Source organism: Parasteatoda tepidariorum, chromosome 6, assembly GCF_982258835.1.
Source record: "Parasteatoda tepidariorum strain Cologne lab strain chromosome 6, Ptep-v5.0, whole genome shotgun sequence".
In the NCBI taxonomy this organism is placed as follows: Eukaryota; Metazoa; Arthropoda; class Arachnida; order Araneae; family Theridiidae; genus Parasteatoda; species Parasteatoda tepidariorum.
In genome coordinates, this window is record NC_141760.1 from 36,205,485 (window position 1) to 36,231,328 (window position 25,844).

Sequence of the window (25,844 nt, forward strand, 5' to 3'; positions counted from 1 at the left end):
TTTTTTAAATTCTTAAATATTTGTATGCTCTAAATGCAAACCATTTATCCTTACAAATAAGAAATATTACTTCATACATGAACTCAATATCAATACTATTGTAATTAACAGATTATAAACATTTACACTTACAAAAATATAAAATTTTTTAGTCTAGTTTAAGGGCTATTATCTCCAAATAGGAAAATATGTAAACATATACTAGGATTTTAATTGTATATATTGTCACCAAAACCATTAAAGCATAGTTTTGATATAGTTCAAAGTCTATTGTCCCCATAAGTGAAAATACTTAAAGTTTTAAGATAGTATTTTGTAAAAGGTTTATAATATCACTTGCGTCGCAGGGGCCCAATTTTTGATGGGGACGAAATTAAATTGTACAGTCACAATAGTTTTCAAAATTTCACACATAAGAGAGAGAAATACTTAAATAGGCTAAATAATTGAAAAAAATAACAATTATTTTTTATCACTTTCTTGTTTTAAACTTCAAGAAATTTTATTTAATGAAAATTCGAGAAAATTTCTTTTATTTGTCGTTAATATTGAGAAGGATTCTTATAAATTTTTTATTATTGGAAGATTTTTTATTTGTATTTTATTTTATTTATCTATTTATTATTATTTTTTATATATTATTTTGCCGTGCAAGGATTTGTTACCCCAAAAGTGCCTTGCTCATTGTTTTGTGTTGGTTTTAAAATTTAATATTAAAATTGATGTCAAAAACTCACTTTCGACTGAATGGCTTTTTCTACCAGGCTTGTTTTTTTTTTTCTTCCTTAGAATATTATTATGCCTTGAAATAACCCACGATTGGATTTCAAGTTGTTGAACAGCAATAACCTGAAGTTGTGCGATTTGGAAAATTATTCAAGCATATTTTTATCATAAAAAATGTGCACACTCTAGTAATAATCATAATATTTCTTATAAATATTTCAATTCATCTACGAAGTGTTAGAAACACTCAATTTTTGCTGAAACATTCATCTATTATTTTGTTTCTCTAGCAGTTTCATTCCATACTTTTCTCCTAGATGGCAGCACCAGCTTTCTTCTTTATATTAAAAAATTAACATATAGAAATATCTACAACATGATCAAAAATGACAGCTTGCAGATATTTAGTGCCGGTGATATCCAACCTATAAGTATTTTCATCGGGTTTATCCTAGAAAAAAATGCACCAAATAAATAAATATAAATCTAATAATGTAAATAACAATCAATTTTATAGGAAACAAAATAGTTAAGTCAGAATTTTTCAGTTTGTTTAAAGATAGCAGTAGGTATTTAATATTACGAATCATAAAACGGAAAATAGTCTTGTTTTTAACTGTTTTTAATTAAAAAATGGTAACTATGGTTCTTACATTGGTGAGCTTGTCCTTAAGTGTGTTCGGTTCAATAGTGCACTTCCAATTCAATTTTATTCACTTTCAAGATAACCTTAATCTCACCACAATAAGAAAGATAATGCGCTAAAAAGCATTTATGCTTGTTAGTTAATAAGAAAAATTGCTTGAACTAGAAAGGGAAAATAAAATAGTGAACAACTGGTATAAATCTGGGAGCAATACACTTAATTACTCTAACTTCACATAAAAGTAATAATCTTTCTGTTTCATAATAAAATTTTACCGTGCACTATAATATATATAATCTAATATATATAATAATATCAAATATAAATATAAAATATCAAGTATTGTTTGCTAAAATTATAGTTCTAATAATAATATGTTAAAATTACAGTTCTTTGAACCAAATATATGTTATTTCAACTAAAGTGTAGCTATATACTTTCTAATTTTACATCAATCAGTCATGTCAATTAAGCTTATCCAATATAAGTAATAAACTTTATAAAAGTAATAAATTTCGGTTCATAATTAAAATTTACCTTTCACTTTCACATAAAATATGAAGCATATTGCAAATGTTCAAATTACAGTTTTAAAAACCAAATATACGTAATTTCAACCAAAGTATAATTACATACTTCCTTATTTTATATCAATCAATCATGTCGAAAGAGATTATCCAGTATAATTCTTAAATATAATAATAATAATAAATAAATCATACTTACTTTAGGTTCCACATCAATGCCAAAACCATCGCTTTTACAAATGAATTTAAGTTTGTAGGTACTAACATCAATAATAACATCGAAACATGGACTAGATTTGTGAAAAGATATCTCTTTGGACCAATTATAAAAACTGCAAAAAAGTAATACTTAGTTATTTGATTTATGCACATTATTTATTTTTAAAAAAAGTTCATTATGTTTTACTTTTTAAGCTGAAGTTGTATTATTTCATGCAAGTGCAACTAACAAATTATAAAATCAGTCGCTTAAAGAAGCCAATTTTTATTATAATTTATTTATTTCATGCATATGCAGCGAAGAAATCATGAAATCAGCCGTTAAGGTATCCAACTGGCTAAAAATCACCAATTTCGGCAAAATTTCAATTTTTTTTCCGTTCATAATAGAATTTTTGTTTATTAGCTTTTAAAATCTCTTTAGATTTTTAGTCTCTGATTTTTAGAATCGAGGTTATAGTTGCTTTTTCGCATGCTGACAGATGAAACAGAATAGCAATTACTTAATTTAAATGCATTTTCAGAAAAATGGTGATTTTGAGAAAAACTTTTTATGCCAACAGACGTTGAAAAAATTTGCTATGATGGAATTCTTCGAAACTTTGTATATAGATTTTGTATACTGTCACGTGTTACTGTTAAGCTATGTTAAGTGTGAATTTATTTTTAGCCCTGCTTTAATTAAGAACGTTAAAAAGTTTTCTTTGAAAAAATCTGTTTTGAACAATATATTTAGTTCTATTTCATTGTTATTTGAAACTTTTGAAAGATTTTTCTTCAAAACACAGGTAACCACATAATTGATCTAGAAAATAAAACTGTTAACTTGAAATGAAAAATCTGTTATTTTTATGCTCAAATTTGCCCTTATTTTGACATTTTTATTAATGTATTTTATACATTTTTTAAGGTTACTTTAGATTTATAATTTTAGGACCCCTGTTTACCCAAAATGGAGTAAAAATTTTAATTAAGTTTGTTTTAAAACAAACTTTAAAAATGTATAAAATACATTAATAAAAATGTCAAAATAAGTGCAAATTTGAGTCACGTTAACAGTTTTCTTTCCTAGATCAATTACGTGGTAACCTGTGTTTTGAGGAAAAATCTTTAAAAAGTTTGTCGAAACCAGTGGGATGCCTTAATAGGACCAATTTCTAAAAAACGAAAAAAATATATAAATTAAAAAAAATTTTAAAAAAAACTTAGCATAAGAGATTAGACATTTTAAAAACCTACTTTTTCCATTTATTTAATGCAAATACAAATAAATTAATAAAAATAGTAAGAATAAATAAATAAATAAAATATGAAATTACCTGAGATCGGTGACTAAAGGGACTAATTTCTTTTCTTCTCTAAAGTAAGGTTCCCAATCTTCGGATTTTAAACGGTGACTATAGTCGATATAGGCTGAAACTTCTTCATTTCTATCGTTAACATCCCGCAGGAATATGATAGTCTATTTAAGAAACAATAACATGAAACAGATAAATTAATTTAACATGATAATTTTTATATTAAATTTTTTGGTTACAAATTTAATTTCTAAATCTGATATATTTTATTTGCTTCATTTCTGAAATTTATTGTTTTTCATTCAGTAGAAGAACAACTACAGTCTATATAATATTTTTTTTTCTTTATAATGAAGAATCATTATAAATCAATGAATTTTTAATAATTATTTTTTTAAAATAAAAAATTATGATAAAAAATATATTTCATACTAAAAATTTTTAAAAAATGAGATTGAACAAACCCATGAAATTTTACATAATCTTTTGAATAAAACTTTTCCTTCATTTCATAAAAATAATAAATAAATAAATAAAAAAGATAATGATAATAATCCAAAATGATGTAATTCTATTTAGGCCTGATTAATATCAAAATATAATCTTTTTATTGTATTGAAAATTAAATCAATAGAGTATGAGTAAAGAAGAATTTGTGTAAGAAAAACGAAAATCTTTTCAATCAATTATTGGAAAGAAAAGGAGAAAAGATAACGAAAGTTAAGTTTCATTTTATATGTTTTACTTGCAACATAAGAAATCCGGTATTGTATACAATTACTAGACATAATCTACCATATAATGCTAAAAATCAATCTGGAAAGTATGATATAATTAGGCATCTCATAAATGGTCAAGCACTGGCAAATGACAAACCGGTGAAGTATTAAATTGATTTTTTCATCATTGATTGCTTCAAGGCTTTATTTATTAATTAGTATTAGTTGAAAGAAATTTATTGTTGCCACCAGTGGGCATTTTATTTCTCCTTCTTTAATAAGTTCGATATTCTCTATAATGTTGTTTTTCTTTATCGAATATTATAAAGGCATATAATTATATATGACGGTATCTAACGCGGTATTAAGTAAATAAGAACGTCAAATTAAAAATGGTTCTTCATTAAAAAAAAATGAGAAAAAAAAACTGACTTATTAAAAGAGGAGAAATATGTTTTTTTGGTCCTCAAATCAATAATATTTTTCTTGAAAATTATATAATATTATATTTATATTTTTATGCATAGGGAGAGAAAATAATTTCTTTCTTCCTGGTTTACATGCGCCAAAACATACAATCATGTTATCATGCATTGAATACAATGCCATGTTTAGGTACATAAAAATTCTTATATTTTTTGACTTTAAACACCAGGCATTGTATACAATGTAGACATTTCCAACTTCCCCGGTAATTCAATACCAGTACATATAAATTTTAAATATTTTAATCTGGATTAAAAGTAATAGCTTATAAATATATAATTAGTAAGAGTAATAGACGAAACTCATTTTTGATTTATTAAAACAGTCTAAGTTAATTCTACGTCGCTTACTCTCTTATAAATAATAATAATAATAATCTATGCAATCATTGATAAAAGTAAAAAATAATAATTATATATAAATAATAAATTTGTTGTTTTCAAGCCGATTATCAGTTTAATTAGTGTTTTATATGATAGAAAACTATATACGCTTCAGAAATATACAAAATTGAAATGACAGTCACCGTGTGGAATGTCATTTCAATTTCGCATATTTTTGAAGCATATGAAGTTTTCCTTCAGGTATTATCCTACCACTTCAGTTTCTTAGGATTATTTAAGTGTAATTAATGCTTTATGATTTATTAAAATAAATAACTTTATTACATTTCATGCTTGAGTGTCAGCTGATTGTTCCTTCTTTTTCCACCCCGTGGTTTATGCTTATCGGAGAAGAAGGAGACTTAAAATTTTTCTCTCTTTAAAGAATTTCCTTGCTTATGTAACAGTTAAACAAGAAAAGATGCAGATGGCAGCACTATACATTTTCATTTTTTGAAATTTTTTCAAAAGCTTGGATATCAATATATAAATCGCCTATTTCCATTTTATTTACTTCTACTTTTAGAATATATCAGGAGCATAGAGAATTCTAAATCTAAGAAGTAACGAGAAAGCACTCTTTTACAAATAAATAAATAAAATTGAATTAAAGAAATAATAATGAAAAAAAAAACCTAAAAAGGAAATAAATAAAAAAAAAAATAGTTTCCACTTGTTTCACGAGACATCAGCTTATTCAAAATTAGCCTGTTAAGCAAGGATTTCAGTACAATTGTTTAATTTAATAAAGCGCCTTAATGGGTTTTTGATCATAGGAGCCATAAAATTAGGTATATATTGAAAAATATATGAAAAGAGACAGAAATGGTATTTAAACTATAATAACTATACTATAACTAATAACACTAACTAATAACACTTAGTCTGTAAGAATTATGTTATCTGAAACATTACTAAAAATAAATATTGATATTAATGCAAAATAAAAATTATCACTTAATCATTAAGTCTTAACGTATATATAGGCATTATTATAATTATATTAAAAAATTCTTGAGCTTACTATGGAAGTTATAAAAATTATAACAACTTTGTTTTATACTAAATGACAGTCACCGTGTGGAATGTCATTTCAATTTCGCATATTTTTGAAGCATATGAAGTTTTCTTTCAGGTATTATCTTACCACTTCAGTTTCTTAGGATTATTTAAGTGTAATTAATGCTTTATGATTTATTAAAATAAATAATTTTATTACATTTCATGCTTGAGTGTCAGCTGATTGTTCCTTCTTTTTCCACCCCGTGGTTTATGCTTATCGGAGAAGAAGGAGACTTAAAATTTTTCTCTCTTTAAAGAATTTCCTTGCTTATGTAACAGTTAAACAAGAAAAGATGCAGATGGCAGCACTATACATTTTCATTTTTTGAAATTTTTTCAAAAGCTTGGATATCAATATATAAATCGCCTATTTCCATTTTATTTACTTCTACTTTTAGAATATATCAGGAGCATAGAGAATTTTAAATCTAAGAAGTAACGGCAAAGCACTCTTTTACAAATAAATAAATAAAATTGAATTAAAAAAATAATAATGAAAAAAAAACCTAAAAAGGAAATAAATAAAAAAAAAAAATTGCTTCCACTTGTTTCACGAGACAACAGCTTATTCAAAATTAGCCTGTTAAGCAAGGATTTCAGTACAATTGTTTAATTTAATAAAGCGCCTTAATGGGTTTTTGATCATAGGAGCTATAAAATTAGGTATATATTGAAAAATATATCAAAAGAGAGAGAAATGGTATTTAAACTATAATTACTATACTATAAACATAATAACACTTAGTCTGTAAGAATTATGTTATCTGAAACATTACTGAAAATAAATATTGATATTAATGCAAAATAAAAATTATCACTTAATCATTAAGTCTTAACGTATATATAGGCATTATTATAATTATATTAAAAAAATCTTGAGCTTACTATGAAAGTTATAAAAATTATAACAATTTTGCTTTATACTAAATGACAGTCACCGTGTGGAATGTCATTTCAATTTCGCATATTTTTGAAGCATATGAAGTTTTCTTTCAGGTATTATCTTACCACTTCAGTTTCTTAGGATTATTTAAGTGTAATTAATGCTTTATGATTTATTAAAATAAATAATTTTATTACATTTCATGCTTGAGTGTCAGCTGATTGTTCCTTCTTTTTCCACCCCGTGGTTTATGCTTATCGGAGAAGAAGGAGACTTAAAATTTTTCTCTCTTTAAAGAATTTCCTTGCTTATGTAACAGTTAAACAAGAAAAGATGCAGATGGCAGCACTATACATTTTCATTTTTTGAAATTTTTTCAAAAGCTTGGATATCAATATATAAATCGCCTATTTCCATTTTATTTACTTCTACTTTTAGAATATATCAGGAACATAGAGAATTTTAAATCTAAGAAGTAACGACAAAGCACTCTTTTACAACTAAATAAATAAAATTGAATTAAAAAAATAATAATGAAAAAAAAACCTAAAAAGAAAATAAATAAAAAAAAAATAGTTTCCACTTGTTTCACGAGACAACAGCTTATTCAAAATTAGCCTGTTAAGCAAGGATTTCAGTACAATTGTTTAATTTAATAAAGCGCCTTAATGGATTTTTGATCATAGGAGCTATAAAATTAGGTATATATTGAAAAATATATAAAAAGAGAGAGAAATGGTATTTAAACTATAATTACTATACTATAAACATAATAACACTTAGTCTGTAAGAATTATGTTATCTGAAACATTACTGAAAATAAATATTGATATTAATGCAAAATAAAAATTATCACTTAATCATTAAGTCTTAACGTATATATAGGCATTATTATAATTATATTAAAAAATTCTTGAGCTTACTATGAAAGTTATAAAAATTATAACAATTTTGCTTTATACTAAATGACAGTCACCGTGTGGAATGTCATTTCAATTTCGCATATTTTTGAAGCATATGAAGTTTTCTTTCAGGTATTATCTTACCACTTCAGTTTCTTAGGATTATTTAAGTGTAATTAATGCTTTATGATTTATTAAAATAAATAATTTTATTACATTTCATGCTTGAGTGTCAGCTGATTGTTCCTTCTTTTTCCACCCCGTGGTTTATGCTTATCGGAGAAGAAGGAGACTTAAAATTTTTCTCTCTTTAAAGAATTTCCTTGCTTATGTAACAGTTAAACAAGAAAAGATGCAGATGGCAGCACTATACATTTTCATTTTTTGAAATTTTTTCAAAAGCTTGGATATCAATATATAAATCGCCTATTTCCATTTTATTTACTTCTACTTTTAGAATATATCAGGAGCATAGAGAATTTTAAATCTAAGAAGTAACGACAAAGCACTCTTTTACAACTAAATAAATAAAATTGAATTAAAAAAATAATAATGAAAAAAAAAAATAAAAAGGAAATAAATAAAAAAAAAATAGTTTCCACTTGTTTCACGAGACAACAGCTTATTCAAAATTAGCCTGTTAAGCAAGGATTTCAGTACAATTGTTTAATTTAATAAAGCGCCTTAATGGATTTTTGATCATAGGAGCTATAAAATTAGGTATATATTGAAAAATATATAAAAAGAGAGAGAAATGGTATTTAAACTATAATTACTATACTATAAACATAATAACACTTAGTCTGTAAGAATTATGTTATCTGAAACATTACTGAAAATAAATATTGATATTAATACAAAATAAAAATTATCACTTAATCATTAAGTCTTAATGTATATGTAGGCATTATTATAATTATATTAAAAAATTCTTGAGCTTAGTATGGAAGTTATAAAAATTATAACAACTTTGCTTTATACTAGTTTTGTTTGACAAAACTAATTTATAAAATAAAGTATAATTATAAAATATCCATAATTGTCAAATAAAACTAATTAAAATGACAAAATAATGATAATATTGCTGTTATTAAAAAGAATAAGAAATAATGATTAAAAATGTATTTCATACTAAAATTTCTAAAATTTCACTCAGTTTGTTCAAATAATTTTTGATCTAGGAAATCAGTTAATTTTATCAGTTAAATTTGTTTATCAGTAGGAAAGAACAAAATCAATTAACTCCTCAAATTCGATCTGTTCTCACACTGCATTTATAGGCATTTAATCCTTGTTCTCCTATTTCAATAAATAGGTTCGCAAATTATGCGTTTCTAAGGTTCACACTTACTAGTTTAATCTTATAAAATACATGTCGTGTTAATAATTCGTGCCATTTTATATGTACAAAAAGCATATGTGCTTACAAAATATTTTTTCTCCTTTACACTATAGAGATGGCTACCAGAAAAGCAAACAAATTAATGTCAAATAAATGTAATTAAATAGTTTAAATGCCAGTCAAATTTTTAAAATTTAAAAATGTTTATTTCTACCATGCCTCTTTGAAAAGAAATAAAATGCATATGGATTTGTATGCATCCATGTTATTTTGTATGCAGTGTGCATTTTATCATGTATTAAGTATTAAGATGGTATATTTGAAATTTACGTTTGAATTAAAATTACAGTTTATTGTTATTTCAATTACAAGTATAAATGTAATAATATTACTATTTATTTATTTAAATTTTTGCCACAGTTATATTTACCAAACTTACTAACTTAATTTGGCTTTTATGAGCAATCGACTTTAATAGGTTTACCCTGAGACGAAATAAAAAGATATTGCATTTGTTTTTTTTCTAAATGTGCAGGGAAAATAAAATATTTATTTTGAAAAATTTGATTACATAAGATATAAACACATTTGTTTGTTTCTTTAGAATTCCCATCCAACATCAAAATATTTTCAGAATAATTCGAAGAATTTTTTGAAACGAGATAAAATCTTTATTTATTTTTTGTTGACATATTTTTTGACGCTTAAACGCATGAATTTTTATTTTTAATAAATAATGTGTGAAAAAAATAATGGGATAGTTAATAGAAAAATACACAAAAAAAGAAGAAAAAACTTAGGATTTTTTTTTAATTTTTAAAAACAAATGAAAAATCTTACGGTTTTTTAATTTTCAAAAGGAAAAAAAAACATATTGATATATTTCTACATTTTCATGAACAATTACTGGAGTTCTACAAATCTGCTGCATACAATAATATAATAATTCAATTGATTTTAAATAGATAATCATTTTCAAGCACAGTTACTTCTATGCATGGGAAAGATTTTAGTTGCGTTCCAAAACAAAATGAAAAAAAAATAATAAAAACACTATACTAAGGTTACAAAATTAAGACGTAAGGTTTTTAATATACGAGGTGTAACTCTACATCACTCTACATCACTTAAGGATTAGAATTAAGGGTTAAGAATTAAGGGTAAAATAAATTACAATTTTAGCATTTTAACAAACTAATACTTAACTGGAAAATGTTCCTAATACACTGGTGGACAAAATTAAGAGATGGAAAGCATTTTCGCACATTTCTATGACGCTATATTCTTCTATGACGCACATTTCTATGACTCTATTTCTGGGCGGTTATAGATATGGAGGGAACCTGGAACCCGATGCCATCCCAGCAACATTATCGAAAGGGACCATTATCCTGGTGGAAGACTCATGGTTTGGGCAGGTATCATACAAGATGCCCGCACACCGCTCCATATGTTTGACAATGGTTCCGTGAATGCCCAGAGGTACAGGCAGGAGGTCCTAGAGCCCTATGTGCGTCTTTTCAGGGGCGCTGTTGGCCCTGAGTTCAATTTTATGGACAACAATGTGCGACCACTTAGGGCTCTCATGGTTGATGAGTATCTGGAAAGCGAGGATATACAACGAATGTATTGGCCAGCCAAATCCCCTGACCTGAATCCTATTGAACATGCTTGGGATGCTCTTGGGAGAGCTATTGCGATGCGCCAACCTCCCCCCAGAACCATTCTGGGGTTAAAAATTGCTCTGGTGGAAGAATGGGAGGGTCTTCCACAAGTCCTCCTTAACCTCCTTATTAACAGCATGCATACTCGTTGTACATGCTGTCTGTCTGTCAGGGGTGACCATACACCGTACTAGAGGCAACACACACTGTACAAGCCTCACTTTTATTGTCAGCTTTTATCCTTAAGTTCGGACTACATTGAATTTATTGGCAATAGGTCTTGCCAGTGAATGGCACTTTCATTTTTGTTTTGCATACTTTATTATCATGGAATAAGCTATATCCATACCAAATTTCATTTATTTATATTCAGTATTTTTTGAGATATTTGGGAAAATGTCTTCCATCTCTTAATTTTGTCGACCAGGGTACTTTTGTACTTAATACTTTATTCATTTATTTATTTAAATGCTTAATATACTTACAGCCACACAACCTGTTAAATTGTCTTTCTCTCTCTTGGCTAAAGCTTGCATCAACGTATCCGAAAACGTTTTGCCTAAACTGCAGATCTTCCTGTCAACGTAGAATTAAAATAATTTACAAAACTGCTCATCCTTTTGGACCTACTTTACCTTAATAATACAGATCACGTTCACTCTCAAAAATACAGCTCACTTTTGACGATTCAGTAATTCTTGAGATACATTTCGTTAATTTTTGGAAACATTTGCGAATGCTCAATAAAGTGATTGGGAAACTCTCGAAATGCGCAGTCTCAAATATATGATGAAAATGTTTCTTGAATTTCAAGCCTCATCGCAGTGTCAGATTGCTAACTAAAATAAGACTAGATAATCAAAAATAAAGAGCCTTGCATGGTGATCAAGGTGTTGTCCTTATGCCGAAAAGATCTAGGGTTCAAATCCAGCGTCAGGCAAGCGTGTAATTTATCTTTCTGTTTCAACAGTCCTTTTCTGTGCTGTTTGGGATACATTGATCAACCTGTATGGTACCCACAATAAAATGATTATTAGAAAAGCCAGATGCATTGGGCACTGCAACTGTTTTTTTTTTTTTTTTGTTTTTTTTAATGAATGACAAATTATTTCCTTAATTTTGACGAAATTCGTTTCTTCGAAGATGTGACAATAGCTATTTCGTCACTTAGACGAAATTTTCGCTCGGAGCATGTACCAGGAAATGGTTTCGACAAAAACAAATAAAGCTTCGTGAATTTGAGTATTAATTTTTTACAGTGCTTTTGTAATTTTTAAGAAATATCCTGCGTTAAACTCATAGACAAATTGTTTTGCTGACCATATTACATTATTAAGAAATTTCTTTACTTACAGCTCTTTTACTTTATTTCGCTTCAATTTAGCAGCTCTCTCTTCTTTAGTTTTTTCGAATAACTCTTTCGAAATAACTCTTCTACTTGAATGATAGCCCGGTATCAACTTTAACAACTCACGGCACATTTCTTTATCCTATGGTAAGAAATAAACAAACTATAATTAATTTCAAATTGAAAAGATGGGCTTTGAGTAATATAGTAATAAGCAGCATTTTTTCCATAGGTGAGAATTTTACATCAAACTGCTTCGTAATATCGTTGCCAGGTAGGTGCTTGACAAGTTTCTAGAATTTTCAGCAGATTTTATACAAAAATGAGCATCAGTGCAAAATAACTAAATATTTTTAATTTAAGATCATTATACATATTTCAGCTGTACTATCTGCGGTTGCTGTATAATAAATATCGATCAAAAAATAATGTTGAAAATTACTTTCAACATTATTGGGAGATTTAAACGTATGTACCATACTGGTTTTCAAAATTTTATTACAACAAAAGCGTTATATTTTTTTAAAAAGAACTAATCTTGCTGCGAAATCATGTGACAGGGCAAGAATTTTTCTTCTCCAAATTCCTGAATTAGTTCAACAGAGGGTGATGCAGATAGTTAATGTAGAACTGAAATAAATATACTTGAAATTTTCAAAATCGTAGAAACAATGAAAACCACCTAATAAAATATTGAAAAAATCTACTATCAACAATTAACTAATAAACATTCCATAAATCAGACAACCTAGCTAAGGATTAGTGACACACGAACAGAGGCACGCCTACGAGTGGGTCATGTATTTTTCAGAAAAAATTAAAATATCATAGATCTTTTAGTTGTAAAATAAATTTTGCTAAAATAGTGATAAAATTTGATAAAATTAATTATTTAATTTGTTTTCTCCTCTTTTCTTATCCAAACACTATCGAAAACAGAAAAAAAAGCCAGGTAGTCTACAATTTATTTTTTAGAAAAAAATAAATAAATTTTCTAGTTATATTTTATAACTATTACGGAATAACTGGGTACTTGCACTTCAAGATGAAGAGGATCACGGATACCCACATATGTGATATATGACTTCAAAACCAGCCGATCGCTTATAAGCAAAATGGCGTATTGCAGCCGAGCTAAGTTTCTTCACATATGATAGAAAGTTAATTAACGCAAAGTTAATTAACGCAAAGTTAATTAAATACATAGCTGCATCGGATATCTAATTTGCTGAAATATAATTCTTTCTCGTCTACGTCTTTTACTTAACTTAGATTTGTTTGTTTTTTAATTATTTTATTGTAAAACCGTAATATATTTTTGTTTTATGTACCAGGCAACAGCGATGCATAATTAGTTTGTTCACCTTCTGAATGGCTTTTTGTCTGCCTCTGTGTTAAGTAAGAAATATATAGTGAAAGAATTGAAATCTTCGTGAAAGAATCTTTGAGAAAGAATGTAGAATGTATCACTTAAAATAATTGTTACTTGACGGGGTTCGCTTTCTCGAAATAGAATGGAAAGAACAGTTACCTAGTGTAAGCAAATGCTTTGTTTCAACAACCAATCAGGATCGAGATACCCACACTAAGTCATTTGCGGGTATCCCATTGAATAAATAGTAGAAATTATTAGAAATGCAATTTTTCTGTTTTATTACTATTAAATCTGTAATTTAATAGACAGTAAAAATTTGATATATAATTTAACTCTTCCATTTTATCAACATAAAGCAAACAATTATTACACAGAGAAAAATAAATTTTCTAATTTTTCTTTCTTACCAAATTATACAAAAATTACTAATTTTTTAAATTTTTTTATTTCACCACCATTAAATCTGTAATTACAAGGGCAGTAAAAAATTGATCGGACATTTAATTTTTTTATTATATCAACATGAAGTCAATTATTAATTAAACGGAAAAAATAAATAAATTTTATAATTTTTCGATTTTACCACCATGAAACTTACAGACATGGAATTTAATAGCAAAAAGTCTTGATAGTCCTCTTAACGTAAAAGTCATTTAAAATTCCACTGAAAAGTTCCTTGTAAAAAGAATTTCAAACTTCTCTGCCTCTCTATAGGTGCCTTGTCTTGCCCTCCGGTCATTTAACCACCTGCACCACTGACAAAACAAGAAGCAACATATTTCTCTTTTTTTTTTTCATTCTTTTTCCTTTCTAAATGCTTCTCGTGTGCAAATACATGGAAAACTGTTGACTTCTTAAGACTTGCCACTTCAAAATGGCAGCCAAGTATATTTTTTTTCCTACCTTAAAAATCTTAAGTTGTCATTACTTCTCGGTTCTGTGGTTTGTTCTTTTATTCTTTTTGGAACAGGGAGGGGAGGTCACATCTTACCTGGTCTCACATTAAAAATCTCAGGGACGTGGAAAAACGTGACGTATTAAAGATAGGAAAAATGCATTGAGGAACTTTGAAGCGTGGGAAATAAGAAAAAAGATGGCTTAAGTGACTTTAGCAAGTTTTTAGAACATTCTTTTCCAGATAATGACGTTAAACAATCTAAGCTTCTCGTATAGTTGAATTGAACCTTAATTTCATTTCGATATGCGTTGCAATATCAATGTTGTAAAATGTTTACCAAAACAAATTCTTATATGTTTTCAAAAAATAGCTTTGGTATGTGTTATGATATTGATTTGCGATATATATATATATAAGTTAAAGATGAAGATAAAACAAAGAAAAATTATAGACATATGAAAAAGGGGGGGTGGAAATAATAAGCAAAAAAATAGCAAACAACAGTTTAAAAAAAAAGATAAAATTTTACTTTAAAAAAAACGAAAAAAAAAAGATATAATATATATATATATATATATATATATATATATATATATATATATATATATATATATATATATATATATATATATATATATATATACAACAAAATAAATAGAAAAAAACACGAAGAAAATTAAGAAAAACAATAAGTTTCATTTATTGTGCATAAGCTGCAAGTAAACAGAACTAATTAGACAAGTTCAAAATGAAGATAAAACGAAGGAAAATTACAGACATATTAAAAAAGGGGGGAAAGAAAATAACAATAAAAAAATAACAAACAACTGGAAAAGAAAGAAAGAAAAAAAAAGAATAAATTTTTCTTAAAGAATCCGGAAAAAAAAAAGATATAATCTTTTCATCAGCCCACACGATTATACCCGCAAAAAAGAGTGCTTTCTGATATTGTATCAATATAGCCAAAGCAAAATATATTAATACAATAGTGTGAGGTGCAAAACAAAATTTACAAAAATTACAACAAATAAAATAGAGCACAATAAGTAAAAATAACATGTAAAAACAGAAAATAAAATAAAAGAAAAAGAAAAAACAGTATAAAACATAAACTATAGAGCGAGTAGCGAAATCAGATACTGTTTTCTCTTTTTCTTTTATTTTATTTTCTGTTTTTACATGTTATTTTTACTTATTGTGCTCTATTTTATTTGGTGTGTATTGTTTACTTATTGTGTACTTATTGCAAAAAAAATTTTGAGTGCTCCTCACGCTATTGCATTAATATATTTTGCTTTGGCTATATTGGTACAATATCAAAAAGCACTCTTTTTTGCGGATATAATCGTGTGGGCTGATGAAAAGATTATATCTTTTTTTCCGGTTTTTTTAAATAATATTTCATCCTTATTTTTTTCTTTTTTTTTAATTAGCTGCTTGTTATTTTTTAAATTATTATTTCCCCCTCCCCTTTTTCATATGTCTATTATTTTTCTCTGTTTTATCTTCATTTCGAACTTATCTAATGAGTTCTGTTTACTTGCAGCTCATGCGCAATATATATATATATATATATATATATATATATATATATATATATATATATATATATATATATATATATATATACGAGGCCTGTCTAAAAAGTATCCGACCTTAATTTTTCTCACGCAAAGTAATGATTCCAAGGCGGCACCATCGCGCACGGTGGAAGGAGGAACCTTAATGCACATGCTTGAATTTTTTCACTGCGTTCGGTTGTGCCAGTCACTGGCTGGTGGTCGCCAAGTAAGGTGCTGTTCGTAGTGTTCGTCGGATTTAGTTTTCTCGTAAGATGACTGAACAAATTGAGCAAAGATATTGCATTAAATTCTGTCAAAAGCTTGGTGATTCTCAAAGCCAAACAATTCGTAAGATTCAGCAGGTGTTTGGAGACGAAGCGATGGGTGTAACACAAATTAAGGTGTGGTTCATCCGATTCAAAGATGGCCGCACAAATGGTGAGTAGCGTTGTGGCAGGCCCCAAACAGCTCGGAGTACAGCTAATGCTGAGAGGTTGCGAAATTTGGTGACGTCGTTTGACAGTGCGGGAGATTGCAGAAGAGGTTGGAGTGAGTAGAGATTCTGCTCAAGCAATTTTGTGTGAAGATTTGAACATGAACCGAGTAGCTGCGAAATTCATACCTAAGTTGTTGTCCCCGGAACAAAAAGACCTCCGTTTTGACGTTGCACAGGACCTTCTGGACACCGCCAACACTGATCCTGGGTTTCTGACTACCGTGAAAACTGGAGATGAGTCATGGGTGTACGGGTACGACCTAAAAACAAAAAGACAGTCGTCGCAATGGAAGCATCCCGATTCTCCAAAGCCGAAGAAAGCGCGGCAGGTGCGAAGCAAAATCAAGGTGATTTTGACTGTTTTCTTTGATGTCCGTGGAATTGTGCATCGCGAATACGCACATTAAGGACAAACAGTGACAAAGGAGTACTATCAAGATGTTCTCCGGCGACTCCATGAGGCAGTTCGGCGCAAAAGATCAGACTTGTGGACGGCGAACAACTGGCACTTGCATCATGCAACGTTCATCCCAACTGACCCACACTTTCTTAACCAAACATGGAATTACAACCGTTCGCCAACCTACCTACTCTTCAGACCTGGCTCCTAGCGACTTCTGGTTGTTTCCAAAATTGAAGACGCCACTGAAAGGATCCCGTTTTGAGAGTAAAGAAGAGAATGCGGAACGCGACGACGGAGCTGAACACCATTCCAAAAGAAGACTTCCAAAGGTGTTTCCAGCAGTGGAAGGATCGGTGGGCTAAGTGTGTGGAAGCACAAGGGGCCTACTTTGAAGAGGATTAGGGTCGCAACTCCGACAGATATTCGAAATATTTTTTCTGGCCAAAGGTCGGATACTTTTTAGACAGGCCTAATATATATATATATATATATATATATATATATATATATATATATATATATATATATATATATATATATATATATATATATATATATATATATATATATATATATATATATATATATATATATATATATATATATATATATATATATATATATATATATATAATTCTCTTCCTTACCTCTAAGTATAGCAAATCATCTTTACTAATCAAAGAGTCCAGGTAGTCTTCATACGTTATGAACTCTTCCACTATTATTTCCACGTCTGATTGCTCCATATTCCTGAGGAAAGGATAATTGGAATTACTTATGATAATTTATTTACACTGCTAATGCTGATAGAATTAAACAACAATAAACAATTTTCATGAAATTGAAATTGTTAAAAAAAAAAGTAATACTGCTTTTAAATATTTAATAAACCTTAAATGCTTAAAGGGGATTCTTTTAAAGAAATTGGTCTGCTTTACTATTTAGATTTCTGTTTTCACTACCAGATTATGTTTAAATTCCATTAATATCTGTCTTTCTTATAATAAAAGAGTGAATTTTAGAAAACGTTTTCTATCTGAATTAGTATTTTTGTAGCTTCAACTTTATGAAGTAAACAAAATATCTTTTTTTGAGTATGATGTCCGGCATTCTTTTTGATATTGAGGAACATATTCGAATAATAGATAGTAGTATTTTAAAGTCCACTCGATCTTTTTTTCTCTCCAAAACTAAATTATTTTTCTTATTTGCAACCCATTTCTTGGACGATTTTAATTTTAAACATTCTCTTACCCCTCTCCAACCCCAATTTTCCAGCCTTATTCATCTACTTTTTTATAAACGTGTAAATTATTTAAAAAAGAAATCAAACCGGGGTGATGAATTAAAGAATCAATTTAAAAAGTTTGAAGGGGATGGAAATCTACGGTCAGCTGCTTTCTACTTGTTAAACAAAAATTTCTTCCCTCCGAGCTTTGAAATTAGTTATAAAGTTTGTTAAGAGATGTCACTTCTAACTGAGAAAAACTATAAAACATCTTTTCAAAATAACCACTATTAGTAGCAATGACATGCTGTAGACTGAGAACAAAATTAATTGAGGCGTGAGCAATTATTTTAATCAGAATGGCTTTATATATGGCTGAAGGCATTGTTTTATTATTTTGCAATCAAATTCTGAGGAATATCTGCTAGCGAATTTTGTAATTAATCTTAAAATTTGTGAGTGGAAAAAAACTAGTTTCCTAAGCGAAACGCAGAGAAGCTTATTTTATATTATCATGTGTTTCATTAATTAATTTTTCAAGTGATCAGTTACTTTTCGAGCCCCCAGTAAATACTAAATTTCAAAAAATATACAAAATTTAAAATATATATATTTTCTAAAAAAAGATTGAAAAAAAGCCGTATGGTTCACAAAAGCATGCAGATAACGTTGAGCATCATTTCCTATAAATTTCACAGAAATTTTTCGAAACCAACTTTTATTCACAATAACACAATTTATTCCACTATTTTATTATTATTTAGCCGTTCACAGAACACCAATTCTTTCATTAATTTATCATTATTTAACCGTTTTTTCACATTAACAACTAAAAAGAATTATAGGTTATTTATGCTAGTTGATCAGAACTTATTTCCAAAAGGTTAAAAGCTTTCCAGAATTCTTTTACACAATATTTCGTAGTCGAAATTCAATTAAAAAAATTGTTACATTGACAGTGACTTTCATATTAAATTATATGCTTCATCGAGTTTGTTATACTTTGCATAATTCTTGTAATGCTTCTAGACATTGTAATGATTCTTAACTATTGCATTGCTCAAATTTTTCATGCTAAAAAAATTTTTGTTTTTTATTTTATTTCTTCGAGCTAAATCATATAAATTTCATCCTTGCTGACTTGAATCATTTTTCATTATCCCTTCAATTTTTTCGCATGTTACTTTATTGATACCTTTAAAAAAAGAAGGAAGAACAAAAAGAAAATAAAAAGAAGAAAGAAACGTATCAGTTGATTTTTACTGGTATTTCTTTTTTCTGCAGGTACTTCTACGCATTCGGTTTAATTTTTCTTTTTCAGAATAAATGCATTTGACTCAGATTTTTTATTAGAGCATTTTTCCTCGTCGATGCTTTTTTTTTTCTTGAAGCTGCTCTTACTGACAGCATTTTACTTGAAAAGTAAAATGAATCTACAAAAATTATCTATTAAATATTTTACTAATGCTAATAATAAACTGTAATAATTTTGATCTTCATAGAAAAACTTTTCAAATTTTAATTTAGCTTCATAAAACCCAGTTACAACCAAAAACCTTTTAGGACACATTTTTGTGGATTAATGAATGATTATTTAAGTAAAGCAAAAGAAAGAACTCTTTTTTGAAGTTTTCACCTAAATACTTATGTGTTACAGCAAATCATCCCATTGAGCACGTCCTACTGAGTGGCAAACTTTTAACCACCAAAATCTATTACTAGTACAAATGCGTTACATCATTTTGATAATTTTTTTCAGTTGTGTAGCAAAATAAGAAATTTTTAATTTCATGTTTACTCAGACTATGAGAAAATAAATAAATAATAAAAAATAATTACTAAAACACATTTTGTTCTGAACTTTCTCAATAAAAAGAACATTTTTTTTTCAAATACAATTCTGTACTTTTTTTATCAAAAATATAATTTTGCTCTTGAAAATGTGTTTAAATAGTTCTATGTAGAAAAAGTTTACAAATGCAAAATTTCACTTTAAGGAAACATTTATATACAATTACTTATTTTATTTATTTTCTTTTGTTTATTTATAAATTTTAATGATCCTTTATTCCCAATAAATGCTTATCAAAATGATAAATTCAATAAAATTCACATATAATAAAAAGAAGCAAAAAATAAAATATCATCCAAAATTTCTTCAGCCAATACATTATAGAATCACTTTTTCAAAAGCTTTTATAGCAATCCATAAAAATGTACTTTTTTAATTTATTCAAATTAATTCAAATGCAAGAATAAGGAACTTCAGTCATTCATAATTACTCAATTTTAAGAAAGATGTGTTAAAAACCCAGTTAATAAACATTAACTTATTTAATAACGATTTTACTTGATTCAATGAACACCATACAAGATGTAAAAAAACAAGTAATTTCAGTCATAATGTGTTTGTTGAATCAATACAATATTTACCGCTTATACAAAAACAATTTTAATTACTTCATAACAAACATGTTTGCTCTTTTGACAGTGAGTTCAATTCTTTTACTGAAACCTACATGCAGCAAAAAAGAAGAAAAAAACAAGAAACTGCTGTTGCAATATCGTGGATCAATCCATGCAATGTAGAATCACTCTCTCAGAAGTTCTCAAAACACTCCATAATAAAAATTTACTTATTTGATAATGATGTTACCTCTTTCAAATAAATTCATATATTATGAAGAGAAGCAAATAAAAAACATTAGCTTCGCTTGTATTTTTTCAGTCATTACTGTCTAGAGCCACTAAAATTTAAGAAGTTTCCATTTCTAATGTTTCAGCAGCAATCAAAGAAGTTCCATCCAACTTCTTCAGTTGTGGTAAAGCTTCAGCTACTTTGCTTCTGTAATTTTCAGCCAAGGCACTTTCAATTGGGCAGCCCTTCAACACAAAATCCTCGATTTCTGGCAACTCTGCCATGTGCTTGAATTCGTTAATATCCTTTACATTATTGTTAGACATGTACAAAACTTTCAGCTTCTTCAAAGAAGCCAAAGGCTTCAGCTTGTCTATGCTGTTATAAGAAGCCCAAAGTTCTTCGAGTGTCTCAGCAACGGCTTCTATGCCATTCAGACTCTTCAGATTGTTCCTGCCAACAGAAAGAATCTTTAGTTTGGTAAGTCCATTGAGATTGGTAAGTTTGTCGACCATATTAGTGGAAAGAGATAACTTCTCACAGTTGACCAGCGTGGCTAAAGATGGATCTAATTTGTCTATGGAAGGCAACCAACCATTTAACTTGACAACAGTCGCTTCAGCAGGATTTTCCCCGGTTTTTTCGGCCCATTTTTTCAATGCATCTTTTAAGGCTACTCCTTTACCCATTGCAGATCTTGATTTGAAATCTCTGGATAGATCAAGCACTCTCTCTGGAATAAAAAGCTGTTGGAAGTTTTTAAATAACTAAAACAAAAATTACTGTTCAAAGCATACGTAGAAATGACTATAGAAATGCTAAAAATTTTCTTTAAGGGATACTTACAAATTTTTATACTGGCATGAATCAACAGCGAAATAGGACGAAAAGCCTGATAGTTATTTTTGAACAGGATTTGAGCTGGAAGTCAAACCACTGTCTAATTGATTTTTTAGAGATAATCAAAAGTGCGTTGAAAAATATCAGTTAGTAAATTTTTCTTCTTAAATGAGGAAAAATATGTAAAGAGCTTGTCTAATAGAAAATACACTGCCTTTTTGCTTGACCATTGCATTAATATTGACGCTTTAAACTTAATACTTTCCTAATTGTTAAAAATATGAGAAAAAATTTATTTTTGAACTTGATTTTTAAAAAAAATTAATTTAGTAATAGTTGAGAAATTATTTCTGTAGAAAAACTTGGAACATACTTGGAAAACATGGAACAGCACCCAAAAATATGAATGTTGGAAAATAATACAAAAAAGAAGTATTAAAACTGAAAGGTAAAATATGGTTCAAAAATTCACCAAGAAACCAATGGCAATAAATAAAAAACATAATAGGTACATAAATAAAATTTCATGCTTTGCTGTTACAGGTTAAAATAACATAACATAGCTATATTAATTCTTTTAAATGTTATTGTTTAATAAGTTCCATTCCCCTTACAAGCGATGTAAAGAAGTATATTCCTGTTTATCGAAGAAACAAAAACTCTATTTTGCCATTAAAAATATTATATTGATCAGCAAAACAAAACTTACTTTTTCAACAGGAAGTATTTCTTAACTTCGCCACAGTAGAGCTTCTATTGCAGAAAAACAAATCTATTTTTAACTTCTATTCAGAGTAAAAAAATCTTGCCTTATCATTCTTAAAACATAGAACAAATCAAAAAGTTGAGACCAATCGCAGTCATCGATCTATTTAATCTTGCGTGTCTTTCTGCTGTATATTCTGAGTATTGCCATGGAGAAGAACATGAATAACTGTAGTCAGCCTTCTTTCGAAAGTCCAAAGCTGAGGAATAATTCGTCGCTAGAAACTAGCTTATTTTTACTCGCTTATTTCGGCAAATGAGGGAATTTAAAACATCAATTGAGAACATTTTAGATTTTTCATGCACAAAATAAGAAAAAATCTCATCAATTTCGTCATTGGTAAAACTGTGATTTATCTCAATTGGCCATAACAAATACTTTCAACGAAGCAATGTTCAGGCAATGCACTTTCTGAAAATGAAACTTTTTAAATGAAAGAAGGAACAAATTTGGCGAGAATTTACGTCACAGAGGGAGAATATATTAGTCATATGCCAACCGCGTCTCCATGAATCACACACCAGATGTTGTAGTCTTCATTATTCAAAAAGTTACATGAATCAATTAAGTACTATTGTTTAATAAAGAGTGAATTTTTTTAATTAAAATATAGTTACATTTTAACGTAATTATTCTCCTGTAACTTTGAAAAACGCTTAAAAACTAATGAAGTATTCTTTTTTAACTGGTGCAAATAAATTTTTGCTGATAGATGCGAAATAATACGATCTTCAGTTAACATTAGCATCCACAAGGAATATATCTGGTTTTTCACTACAATTAAATTTGATAAAAATGATGGCAATCATTCTACCCAAATGAAAACAAATGCTGGAGCTAAATAGTTTTTTGGACAAATATAAAAACCTTTAAATTGCTTAAACGAATAAATTATTCAAGCAAATTTGCCTAAGAGATATTATATGACAGTTTCACCAAAAACTAAAAACAAAATGACAAAACGTGTAAACTCAAGATTTGACCCTTTTTTTAACATGCTCACATTATTTAATATTTTAAAATTATAATTAATTGTTACTGTGTAAGGTAACTGTGTAAGGTAATTAAATTATTTAGAAATTTTTACTAAAATGATGTGTGCGATTTTGGTATTGCCGGCAACTTTCAAAAACATGCCAGGTCCACACTGCACACTAGAATTTTACTGCAAAATATTCAACCAAAAAACTACATCTTAATAACTTGCATAAACATAAAATTTACTTTGCAGAGTTTTCAAAGAACAATCCAAATAATAAAAAAGTTTACTAAAAATACAAGTGCATTAGGTTTAGATTGGTCAAACTGGTGTTTCTAGCATTGGTGGCAAATTTTTTTCACTTTGGATGATGCCCGCGTTGCATTTATGACATTTAAAAACAAAATTACGAATTTGATAAATTAACATCTATACGAAATGTTGGCACTTTTCCATTAGCCAGGCGCAAGCGAAAAATCGCCAAATAATGTACAATTCTGCCAAGTTTCGTACAACCAAAATTTCTTACAATTAGGTACCAAAGAGGTACTACATTATTTGGCGATTTTTCGCTTGCGTTCGGCGAACGGAAGAAGTTCTGTTTTAATGTGTCAAATCTTTTAAAAAAAACTACTACTTTCTGACACTAATATTGGCATTGAAATAGTCGCCAGAAATTAAAAGGACAGCCAATCGTAAAATTTTACCCTTCATTTGAATATGATAGATGATTTTAATAGTTTTGTCACAAATAAATGTTATTTTCAAAAATTTCTGCCATAGTGTAAATAATTTATTAACTAAAGAAAACAATTGGAATAATTGCTGCAAATAAAAAGATTCAATACCTGACTTTCAACACTTTCTAAGTTTCAAAACTTGCCTTTATTACTCTTTCAAAGTCAGTAATAAATTAATCGAAAAAATCAAATTCTAAATTACAACAAATGAAATTGCCAGATTCATAAGCACTAATAGCCATTTCCATCTATTAGGCGAAACTCGATCATAGACTGTTCTATTATTATTATTTTTAGACCTTTTAATAGCTTCAGTGATATTAAAATACAGCTTTCATTCCAATGCTAAAGTATGTAAAAAGGTAACGCATTTTTTTAATATACTCGGATAAATGGTAATATTTTCCGAGCAAATGTGTACAGCGCTCTACTGCGGTAGTAAGCTTGACTACTAATTAGATTAATCGTTTTCTTTTATTAATGGGATACCTGCAAGTGACGTAGTGTGGGTATATCGATCCTGATCAGTTGTTGAAACGTGGCACTTGTTTACGTTAGCAACTGATCTTTCCATTCTGTTGTTGTTGTTGTTTCTAATCCCCAAGAGGTCCATCCCAATTAGAGCAAATCCATAAGTCCAAAAATGTCCAGAAAATCTAAAAACAGGTGAGGTTTATCTTTCCATTCTATTTGAAGTAAGCCTAGCCCGTCAAGTATCAAGTCTCTTAAGTGACGCATTCTATATAATTAGACAAAGATTCCATCTTAAGAATTTCAATTTTTTCACAATATATTTCTTACCTTACGCAAAGACAGGCACGAAGCTATGTATAACATAAACAAATTAATTATGCATCGAAGTTGCCAGCTACATAAAGCAAAATTATATCACGATTACAATAAAATACATAAACAAATAATAAATCTAAGTTAAGTAAAAGATGTAGGCGAGAAAGAATAATATTTTAATAAATTTTACTTGCGGCACGGCGCTGTATTTAAGTAACTTAACGTTAATTTACATTCTAGCTTATGTGGAGATAGTTAGTTCAAATTTAACCCGCCATTTTGCTTATAAACAATTAACTGGCTCTGACATCATAGGTCCCATATGTTTGGATATCCATGATCTTCTTCTTCTTGAAATACAAGCACTGAATTTTAAATGAATTTATAAAAATGTTTTTCATTGCTTGGCTATTTGTTTTGCTTTATTTTAATTCTAAGAAACTTACTTGCTTAGTTGTATATTCTTTGAAAGATGTTGAATGTAAATGAATAGAATGTATGTACGTTTTTTTTCTCGAGATCTAAAGTGAATTGCGCTTTAATTTCATTATTTTACCTTTACAATGTGTTTTTTTTTATCTATTACTCTGTTAAATATAATGTATGTTTATATGTTTTGCTAAGCACAGCACCATTTATCCATATAAATACATAGAAGAATAAATACAGATAAGATTGCTGATCATACTTACTGCAATAATACTTTTTGATAAATTATCAATATACATAGTCCTTTTCTGTGTTTACAGCAGAATTATTCAAAAACAGAATTGAAAGTAAATAAACTGAAATAAACAAAAATATAACAGAGGCAATTATAAATTTTAGAGTGCCTAATCTTCAAATCGAAAACGTCAATTAATAGTTTACTTTAAGCATTGCTGGAGAGCTCTGCTGCAAATGCAGTGAGAAAAAAAGCTTTGAA

At 28.2% G+C, this 25,844-nt stretch overlaps 2 protein-coding genes across 2 annotated transcripts; both read right to left on the minus strand.

The window, feature by feature from the left end:
* Positions 1-547: 547 nt before the first annotated feature.
* LOC107437672 (cilia- and flagella-associated protein 299-like) lies at positions 548-22,839 on the minus strand. Its single transcript, XM_016049751.4, has 7 exons — positions 22,355-22,839; positions 17,587-17,689; positions 12,211-12,347; positions 11,343-11,433; positions 3,438-3,580; positions 2,099-2,231; positions 548-1,177 (listed from the first exon to the last, which is right to left on the minus strand). The coding sequence occupies exons 2-7, from the start codon at positions 17,683-17,685 to the stop codon at positions 1,079-1,081; spliced, it is 702 nt and encodes a 233-aa protein (XP_015905237.4). The 5' UTR covers positions 17,686-17,689; positions 22,355-22,839; the 3' UTR covers positions 548-1,078.
* LOC107437671 (dynein axonemal light chain 1-like) lies at positions 20,596-24,348 on the minus strand. Its single transcript, XM_016049749.4, has 2 exons — positions 24,239-24,348; positions 20,596-21,538 (listed from the first exon to the last, which is right to left on the minus strand). The coding sequence occupies exon 2, from the start codon at positions 21,492-21,494 to the stop codon at positions 20,922-20,924; it is 573 nt and encodes a 190-aa protein (XP_015905235.3). The 5' UTR covers positions 21,495-21,538; positions 24,239-24,348; the 3' UTR covers positions 20,596-20,921.
* Between the last annotated feature and the right edge of the window lie 1,496 nt (positions 24,349-25,844).

Coding starts and splice junctions, on each gene's coding strand:
- LOC107437672 (XM_016049751.4), bottom strand. CDS start 17,685: ATGGAGCAATCAGACGTGGAAATAATAGTGGAAGAGTTCATAACGTAT. Junction 12,348..17,586: donor ATGATTTGCTATACTTAGAG/GTAAGGAAGAGA, acceptor TTCTTACCATAG/GATAAAGAAATGTGCCGTGA. Junction 3,581..11,342: donor ATTTAACAGGTTGTGTGGCT/GTAAGTATATTA, acceptor TTTCTTAAATAG/ACTATCATATTCCTGCGGGA.
- LOC107437671 (XM_016049749.4), bottom strand. CDS start 21,494: ATGGGTAAAGGAGTAGCCTTAAAAGATGCATTGAAAAAATGGGCCGAA.